Genomic DNA, 10,583 nt, shown 5'->3' with positions numbered 1-10,583 from the left:
AGTCTAATTAATTATAGGCCCTGCAACTAAAAAAATTATATGCATACTCATACATATATATATAAATATATATAAAAAAGACATAATTTGACAATAAACAGTACTCTTATTCTTCCACTGAACAATATCAAACATACCATACTTGTTTTATATTATCTTCAAAATAAATCCAAATGTATACACTATCTCTAATACATATTTATTTTTATTTTTATCTCTCTATCTCCACGAAACACACCAAAATAAGTTAAAAAATAAAATCAGACATAATGAGCGTGTTTTTATTGAAACCAAACATTGATTTGGTTTTGGCCCATGTAATACAAGTTTTCCAACCATCCAACCTCAACAAAAAATTCTTCTCTTTTGCTTAAAATCTAAAATTTTTAAATGTTACGAGAAAATGATGAAATTAGAGGTTCAAATTCAAAGATTAGATTATTTTAATATCTTTTATTATTTAGTTAATAAATATTTTTTTTTATATAATTGAAGCTGTTTCAGCTTAGAAGCTGTCGGAACAACTTCTTTTTTTTTTTTTGTTTTTTGTTTTTTTTTTTAATTTATTTTTTTTAATTTATATTATATTTTGTAAAATTAAATTTTTTAAAAAAAGGGAGGGGAATTTCAGGTACCCGACAAAATCGAGTCTGGTTCGAGTATTTTATTAAATAAATAAATAAATCGAGTAATGCATTAAAATTAAAATTGGAAGAAAAGAAAAAAGCTGAAAACGTAGAGAATTGCCTATTAGAAGTGAGAACTCAATCTCTCTCTCACTCTCTCTGTCGCGCGAACTAAAGGGAAAATTGCAGAAACTCCAGAACTCTAGCTTCACGTCCACGAATCCATCGCCACACGGCACTCCTTCGCTCTGACTCCACCATTAACAGGTGATTTTTCTTTTTTGTAAATTTCTTTTAAAATTTGTAGTAGAAGCTTTCGGAGCAATTTTGCTTTCAAGGTGTTTGATGAAATGGCTGATTGAATTTTTCTTGATTTTGTTTGGTTGTGCTTGGACTTTGGCTGGATTTTTGTTATTGTAGTTGTGCGTATCTATGTTTTCTTACACAATCGTTTTGATTTAGAGATGATCTTTTGTTCCTAATTTGTGTAGTAGCGGTATTGATCTTTTGAAGTGTACTCTCATTTGCACTGGTAGTGACTGAGTGGTGACTGAGTGTACATGTAATACTGCATCTTGACATTGTGTGCTGTAAAGCTGATTTTGCATTTAGCTCTTCTACGATGTTTTTATCGATCAATCTGTTAGAGATGATTGACCATCGAGGTGAGAATTTCTGCTCGGACGTATGAATGATGATTATATAAATAAATGCTTCCAGACTGGTTTTATGATCAATGGTTTCAGAAGAGGAAAAGGTTTTCTCATTTTGTTTTTGCAATCACTTACATGCCCGGACTACAATTAAGCCTTGTGAATAAGTGGGTAGGTGTACGTGTTTCTTAGTTTCCTACATTTATTGCGCCCACAACAAGGATTTTGATAGAAGAATATTTCATAACTCTTGATTATCAAACACTTACTTCACCGGCAATATTGTCTTCTGTAATTTTAAAAGAATTTTGGACCTGAATGCAATTTTATAGAAGCTCGATATAAAGTAGTCGATTTAGAAAATGAAAAAATTTGTACAATTTATACGTTCCATCACCGCCCCATGGCCTTTAGCAAAATTCAAAAAATTACTTTATCTTAATTTACCCAATTTCTTATTTTATTAAACATATTTTTATTGTGACTAGCACGATTTTGGGTTTCACTATGTAATTAGGGAGGACAATGGAGATTGCGCTTTAGTCGTAGTTTCGAAAGGAGCTGTGGTCTCTGTACTTGCTGCTGCTAGCTGTTCCCCGCTGCCGGTACGGTTTCTCTCTTCTTCGTCGTCAAACTCCTCTTTTCTCTTTTCCTTTCTCGCTGCCTCCGACGCGGAACTGCCCGATATACATACAGAAGAGCTCTTTTGGATTTAGAAACTTGCAATTAGAATTCCGACTCATATGTTGGTATCAAGACAAGTTCAATTTTTCATTTAAATGGGAATCTTTGGAAAAAAAATTCTGACTTTCTGCTTATTGGTTCTCACAAATTTCTGCTTTTTGTTTTTCAAAATAATGCATTTGATATCTTGAGATTAACGCAGGTTTGCGAAATCTCAAACTCTTTTTTCAAGTTCGGTGCAATGGAGGAGACGTCGTTTCTCAACAAGATAATGCTGAATCTTCGTGCAACCTGCAGGTAAGTTGTACAATTGACGCCCAAATAATAACCAAGTATATATAATACGCGTATCTGTTTCTTTTGCAAATTTGTGCACTGTGACTGAGTCTGAGTTTGTGAAGAATATCTAATTTTCTCCTGGGCTCTGGATGGTACTTTTATGATACTTATATTTTGGTTCTCTTCTTGCTAGGACACATGAGGTCCTTGAAAATTGCATAAGTGATGTTTCACAGTTTCTCTTGGAATTAATTTTTTTCTTTCTTTCTAGAATTTATATACTGGTGGAATGATATGTATTTTGCTATATGAGCGGTACTGAATCAGGTTTTGCTTTCGTGCAGTTATTATTTTGAGATTTTTAGTCTTTTTGTTCTTTGTCAGAAGTGGCTGGTTGCAGGAAACTGTATCTGGAATTTCTTCGTCTCTTATCCGGGCTGATGGTTCTTGATCTGTTATTTTCACTCAATTTGAAGATTCGACTAATGCATTAGTTCTGAAAGTTTGTCATATCGGTGCTTTACATTTTTAGTTATTGTCCAATTTTATTTTTCTGTAAAACTTGAAGGTACTATACTGGCTTCCCAAAGGATCTTGGACCATCAAGAGTTATTCATTTCACTTCAGAGCGTGAGTTTGTGCAGCTCCTCCATCAAGGTCACCCTATCGTGGTTGCATTTACAATCAAGTAATTCATAAACTAGTTTATTCATTTTTGTTTAGAGAATCGATGTACTTATTCAATAATTTTATTCGAGCTTTTACTGTTGCAGGTGTAACCTCACCAAACATCTTGACAAAGTACTCGAGGAAGCTGCTGCAGAGTTTGATCCACATGTTAAATTTATGCGTGTAAGTTATCAAGGGTTCTCTCTCTGGGAACTTTACATGTTCCTTGCGTAAATAGATACCCAGTTTTATGCACCGGAATATTCTATGATGAAGTAAGACCATAAAGTATCTCTGTGATGCTGTCAAACAATACTGTTCAGCCTATTTATCCGTTTTTGGCTTCTTAGGTAGAGTGCCCGAAGTATCCTGGATTTTGCATTACACGCCAGAAGAAGGAATATCCCTTCATAGAAATATTTCACAGCCCAGAACAGGTAAATTTGGTCAGCCGTTGTACATTCTATTATAAGTATGGGAGTGCTTCTTCATTAGAGGATCGTTGTTTCAGTTTTTGCTTGATGCATCTTGAAACTGTTATGTTAGATGATTCACCCACCATTAAGATTTTGTCTGGTTATTTCTGGCTCGGGATTGAGCTGAATCGTGAATTCTTAAATTGATCGCAACTTCTCAGGCAGGAAATCAATCAGAATCCATAACAAGCTTGATAATTGTGGAGAAAGAACAATAGAAATCAGTTTATATATACTATCTTCTGCTACATTTTGAATCACTTCTGAAAGTTTCCCCTTTGGCTTCCAACATTTGGAGTTTAGCTATTCTCTCCCATTCATGGCCCTCTTAATGCTGATATATTTTACCAAATTCTGCAAGTACACAGCATCTCTTTGTGACTCCCCTAGCACTGGACTGCCTCCTTCTGATAAACTTAAACTGCTTTCCTGAACTTGCCTGCAAAGGCAACTGTGTTATTTCTGGGGAATTTGTTAAGTATATTGGATAGTGGCGTGAGAATAAAATGAGGAATAACATCTGACAGTCTCTGTGACGACTTGTTTGTTGCTATGATAATGGTATGGTATTCCTTTTGTAGAAAACAAGAATATGAAAAATTCTATAAATATGCTTACCCTGCAATTTGGTCCATTTATGCTTGATTTTACCTTGTTTTAGGAAAATCATGTTAGCTTTTCCTTTTTGTACTGAGATAAAGTTCGATTCATAGTTTCTAGTTTTATTTCTCGTGCCATTCTTCCCTTGTTCACTTTCGAGTATCTCTGGATGTGATGAACCACTGATATTATTACACAGGCAGCTAATCAAGGAAAGGCTATTGATCCAAATATCACAAAATACTCTGTGAGAGTTTTACCAGTAAGTCTCTGGAGTCGTTTCTATGTATCCATACTAACGTTTTGTACTTGTACTCGTGCTCCAATTTTTTGCTTCGATATTGTTGTCATTCACAAGATATGAGAATTAAACTTTCCACCACTCGGAATCTCTTTCAAAATAACGTTCGTTGTTTTTCTTGGGTCTAGCAAGTAGGTTAAATAAATATATCCAAAAAGAAGTTTTAAACTAGTAACTTCTTTTTCAATGTTTCAAAAAATATATCTGTTTTAGCAATACGTTTTCTGTCATTTTGATCCCACACAGGCACCTGACTAATCCTGTTGCAATCTGCATGCGTTGATAAAATGACACTGTAAACATATCTTTCTGACTATCGAAACAACTTACAAACACAATGTTTAAGATTGCTCTCTGAAGTCATTGCTGTACTTGCCAGTTCAACTATGACCTCAGTGCTTATGGATTCAGAGAATTTTTTAAGCGCCATGGCATTCGCTCGTCTGACCCAAGTGAGTAGTAATGTCGCTACGTGTGTGTGTGTGTGTTTGTTTTTGCAACATATGTCGTTCCTGTTTGCAACATCTCTTTTCTGGAAACAAATGCAGCTTTCAACAAATGATTCACCATCGACACACACTGAATAGGAAGACAGCTGCCTCAATATCAATATATATCTGCAGGTTTGTATATGTTATGTTATTTTAGGGAGTATGTTGAGAAGACTTTAATTCAATATATCATCGAACACCAAGAATTTAGGTAGGAGTTGAAACTAGAAGATACTACAGGATCTGTATGAGGTTTTCCCAATGAATTCCTTCTGAATTGGGGAGTGTAAATTCCGACCGGTTGTCTTTCTTTGTTGGATTTATCCGTTAAGTTTATTTTATCATGTTTGTTCGTACAAAAAATTATTACAAAATATCACGTCTTTTACTTTCTGCATAGAAATTCATTATGGAACATTTAATTCAAATACATTTATGTTTTATTACTTTTGTTCGTAAGAAAATGTATTACGAAAGATACTAATCCGAAGGAAATTTCATTTTCATACAAAACCCAATACAAAAACAAAGAACTCACTTGAAAAATAAAACGTGAACATGTAAACAAAACCAAAATACCGAATTATAAACATTTATTTAACTGCTATAGTTGAAGAATTACCATTTTTTAACACTTTTCGTCCTTGCCGTTAGTTGAGTTGTTAAAATAGATGGAAAGCCTTACGTGATCTATGTGTTGTTGAAAAAAGAGGAGAAAACAAGGGTTACCCCTTATTTCTTCTCCACAACGATTTTTCTTAACCCCCTTTCTTCACCATAAAAACCCTAACAGAATTTTACTTGTCCCAATTCCATCGATTATTTTCTGTTATTTTAGTAATTAAACACTGTTCTCTCACAACCAAAAAATGCGTTATTTGTAATGACTATTGTAACGGATTGGACGTGCTGATGTCATTGAGGAACTAATAAAAAATATTTTTATTTTGTAATTGCTAGAGTCGTTACAAAAATCATTACAAATATGTGGTGTGCGGAAAATCATTATAATTTATTGGTTGTTACTAATTTACTACGGTAGCCGTCACAATGGCAATGGGAAAAAACATGAAAAAATATACAAAAAAATTAGAAAAATTTAAAAAAATTACAAAAAAATCAGAAAAACTTTCACAAATATTTTATGGAAAAATTTTCAGAAATTTTTTCAAAACCGAAATTAATTTTTTCAAAAAACTTTCAGAAATTTTTTTCGAAAAACCAAATTTATATGGAGAAAATGGCCAAATTGTTTTTGTGAAAACTTTTTGAAATATTTTTTATAGGGTTTATTTTTATACGAAAGTGGGGGAAATGAAAGAAAAGTCTGGTAGAACAAAAGAAGAAAAACGGGGAGCGAAAAAAAAAAAAAAATGGCCATTTGATTCCACTTACCTCTAGACGGCAACAGACGGGAGCGAAGCTGAGTACTATGTGAGGGAAGCGGTTGATCAAGGAGAGTGAGGGAGAGAGAATGAAGGAGGAAGAGGGAGGGAGAAATGAAAAAAATTATTAAGTGTTGTATATATATTAATTTTTGGAGCGAGTTTTGGAACAGGCAATTAATAAAAAATCGTTCTTAAGACCATTCCTAGCAAAATAAACGACGTCTTTTCTGTTGCCAGAATCATTTAAAAAGCCGTTCCTATTGTTTTAACGGTTTCAACAAAAACAAGACGATGGCGTTTTGTATCGAAATGACGTCGTTTTGGTATAATATTATGCGACCATTTCTAATGATTACAAACCGTTCTTAATTGTGTGCCAAAATTATTTTTTCTAAAAGATTAGAAAAATGAAAAATATAGAAAAAATCGTCTCAGACATATTAATTAAGGCCATTGGAAACATATAATGCATTGATTAGATTGAGACATATTCAATAGATCAAGTATATTTGTATATATAAGATTGTTAGTCTTACATAGATGTAAGTAGCATCTTATACTGTTGTATTGGATGGCCTAATCAGACCATTAAAATTTTATTCAGACCGTTGGATATTATTAAATCGAAAAAATACTAGATTCGATGAAGTTTTTGATATTTTTGTTATACGGATACTTAGGTATCGTATCTTAAATACAATTAACGAGGTTAAAAACGACATAATTGTCCATTAGAACATGTTAATTTAGATCAGACCGCTAGATATGTTCACGTATGGAAAGTATTGTTATGCGTTTAAGTTTGGAATTAATCAGGATCCCGGATGTTGAGATATCGTAACCGAAAAGTGAACGAGGAATCTGTGGACTTATTTAGGGACGGTTTTAAAACTGGTTTAGGAACGGTTTTTTGTCAATCATTTTAGGAACGGATATTTTATACATTTAGGCACAGTTTAGTTAAATTCATCTAAGGAACGGTTAAATGTTTAAAAATTATTCCTAAGTTTGATCTTACCTCCACTTTTCATTAGGCGCGAATTAAAATTTTTGGAACTGATTTTGAAATTGTCAAATAAACTGACCGTTCCTAAATTTTGATTTTTTTCTTTTTAATTTAGGATATTGTAATGTAATTATGAATGGCTTTTTCTTTTTAAAGTCCATTCAAAGTCGAAACTGTGTTTGGAATGGTTTTTTGGTTTTCATATAGTTCCTAAACAGTAAAAATTTTTTTGTTTTAAAAAATAATTTTATTTATGTGAGAATATTATTTTACAATTGGTTACAAAATCCATTCCAAAAACCATTTCAATTTGTAATGAATTTTGGAACGATTTTTGAAACACATTACTTTTTAAGTGAAACTCATAATTTGAAACACTTTTTAGCATAATTGATTAACTGTCATGTTTTGGACAATTATTGTTGCACATATAGAAACGGTCATTGCAAGACCGTTCCTAATTCTAATAATCTATTCCAAGAAGAGTTCCAAATGTTAACCGTTACTATTTTGGAGCGATTTTTGAAATGGATTTTGTAACGGTTACTTTGGAATATATGTTGGAACGGTTTGGCTGTTCCAAAATTATAATCTAAAAAAATATCGATCATGACGTCATCTATCAATATTCGTTCCTCATGTGTTCCAATACCTATTACAATATGAAACGAGTTTTGAAACGATTGCCTTACTCGTGTAAAATTCCACCTTTTTTCTATAGTGTCATAATCGTACTACAAGAAAACAGGGCATCAGAGACCAAATTTCAGAGACGGAATAAAATCCGTCTTTATCAGAGACAGAACGCTTTTTTTATGATAAATTGTTAATAATTTTTATTTTAGCGACGGATTTAGAGACGGATTTATAATTTCGCTAATTTCCGTCTCTGATACTAGTAAATAATTTCTTAAAAATCGATATGGCTGAGACTTGGTTATTTCCGTCTCTGTTTCCGTAGCTAATTTTTTCTTTAATTTAGCCACGGAAATTTCCGTCTCTGTTGGTGGAATAGGAATTTTTTTATTTATGAAAATATTAAAACACAAAAATAAGAATATTTTTTATTTATGAAAATAATAATTAAGTTGTAAATACATGACATGATAATATATATATATATATTCGTATAATTATAATGTATTATTTAAGTTTAATTAATTACAATAAAACTAAAAGTAAACTTTTTATTAATTTATTTTTCTTTTTATTAATTTATTTTTATTTTTATAAAAAACACGCATTCCTCTTAATGTTTTTTCTCACCAGCGAAGATTTTGAGCTCAACTCGAGCTCGAAAAATTCAAGCTCAAGTCAAGCTTAATTGTGTCTGTTCATAAGCTCGCGAGTTTTTTTTTGTATTTTTTTATATATATTATTATTTTTGAATTTTTTATATATTTCATTTTATATTTAATAATTGATCAATTTTATAAGCAAAATCGACCATATATTATAATTATTAATTAATATCATATATTTTTTGGATAATAATAGTGATGGTTGAATTGTTTTAATTATTATTTTATTATAATGAGATAAAAAAATTTAATCAATAATTACGATATCTTAAAATCTAGTTACTCGATTCACACCAAATTTAAATATATATAAGAACGTATCCATTAGATCATATCAGATGGTTTGATTTAAAATCACATGGTCTGATTCTATGATACACCGACTTAAATGATTATTCTTATGTTCTGAGTACGATAACTTGACATCCGTATATCCAATAAGTCTAAAATTTTACCAAGTGTATTTTTCTGTAAGTATGATCATATCTAACGGTCTAATTTGAATTTTGATGGTCCGATTAACTTATGTTGTTCAACAATGTAAGATGATAGTTATATCAATGTAATACTAACATTTATAAATATATAAATTTACTAAAGACTATGAACATACATTTATCTCAACTACAAAATATTTATATATGTTATATATAATATTATATTATATTATGTATTTATATTTATATTATATAAATAACTAATTTGTTTAATATTTATTTAATTTATATAAAATAAAATATAACAGTAAATATATATATACATAACTAAAACTACCAATTGACTACTCTGACTCTTAAAAGAACGATAACCTCACTCTCCTCAACTTTCAAATTAGCCCTCTCTCTCTCTCCTCTAACCCTTTCTCTATCTCGCGACCGAGAAGAAGAAAGCAGATCTTTCCTCGCTCGCAGACGGCTCCAGATCTATTGGCACAACTTCTTCCCTACGACATTAACAGGTAATTTTTGTTCTTTGTAATTCTTTTTTACAGTTTGTAGGTGAAATTTTAATTGATTTCAAGGTATTTGTTAAAATGTCCGTTGAACACCCTAATGTTCTTCTTGTCGAAATACATATTTTTTTGCTGAAGTATGTTGAAAATTGAAAAACTTGGCTGATTGACATGCGAAATTTTTCTGAAATATGCTGAATTTTTTTTTTCTGCTTTTTCTGAAATATGATTATTATCTCTGCAGGATTTTTGTAGTTTGATTTTTGCCTTTTGATTTTTCTGCTTTTTGTAATTTGAACTATGGGATCTAGCTTGTCAAATTACTTATAGGTTTGAAAAACTTTTAGCTGTGTATTTGGTTAATTCTCGTCATTGTAAAAAGACGGTCTTTCCTGATGTTAAAACTAATTGGCCCTTGAGTTGGGACGAGTCTAAAATGTCAATATAAAGCTTTGTTGTAGTCATTAGGTCTTACTGCTTGACTTAGTAACTTGGTAGGCAGGTCATATGTGCTTGATTGGGACATTTTGATTTTTCTGGTAGTTATGTTCACTTAATGCCATCAATATTAGTAGTGTTCATGAATCAAATTTGTGGCATTACATGCTACATCCTACTTTGGATTTATTTAATGTCATTCTTGGGAGGTAAAATTGGTGTTTGTACATTGTGTGTGTATGTGGCATATATAGTATCCATCCCTTTGATGCTCATTCATTTGGAATTGGACCATAAGATGTACAAACAGAAACATCATATTTGTGAGATTTCGATTCACATCATTTCCTTATTTTCTCGGCAACAATATGATGCAAAAGCCGAAATGGAAACAGAGAAAGAAAGGATTAGGTCATTTTTATTTTTATTTTCTGTCTGAAAGATAATTAAAAGTATCTTATTTATTTCTTATAGAACACATTACTATATATATATAATTCGGAAAAAGAAGAAACACACACTTGATTGTTTTGGTGATTAGCATTTCTCACTTCATTTTGATGTCATATTCTTTAAATTTTGGGACTTTTCTTATATCAGTGGATAAAAAACCTTGATCTTCAAAATAATGGTTAATTCATCTAGCCTCATTTCTCTAAAAATTGCAGAATAATGAATATTGACCGTAGTTGGATGTGGAGGCGCTTGGATGATAATGG

At 31.4% G+C, this 10,583-nt stretch overlaps 2 protein-coding genes across 2 annotated transcripts in view; both read left to right on the top strand.

Annotated features, from left to right (window-relative positions):
• On the top strand, positions 728-5,135 carry LOC105178273. The gene is made up of 9 exons (XM_011101720.2): positions 728-893; positions 1,797-1,884; positions 2,166-2,260; positions 2,811-2,930; positions 3,016-3,094; positions 3,262-3,348; positions 4,187-4,249; positions 4,668-4,740; positions 4,837-5,135. The coding sequence occupies exons 3-9, from the start codon at positions 2,205-2,207 to the stop codon at positions 4,848-4,850; spliced, it is 492 nt and encodes a 163-aa protein (XP_011100022.1). The 5' UTR covers positions 728-893; positions 1,797-1,884; positions 2,166-2,204; the 3' UTR covers positions 4,851-5,135.
• LOC105178413 overlaps positions 9,299-10,583 on the top strand; it is a 3,814-nt gene continuing 2,529 nt past the window's right edge. The window contains exon 1 of the mRNA XM_020699258.1: positions 9,299-9,432. The gene's annotated coding sequence lies outside the window, so the exon portion shown is untranslated. The remainder of the gene's footprint in view (positions 9,433-10,583) is intronic.

This window comes from Sesamum indicum, linkage group LG15 (assembly GCF_000512975.1).
Source record: "Sesamum indicum cultivar Zhongzhi No. 13 linkage group LG15, S_indicum_v1.0, whole genome shotgun sequence".
Taxonomy (NCBI): domain Eukaryota; kingdom Viridiplantae; phylum Streptophyta; class Magnoliopsida; order Lamiales; family Pedaliaceae; genus Sesamum; species Sesamum indicum.
Note: the sequence above shows the minus strand (reverse complement) of the source record. Positions and strands in the feature narration are given on the sequence as shown.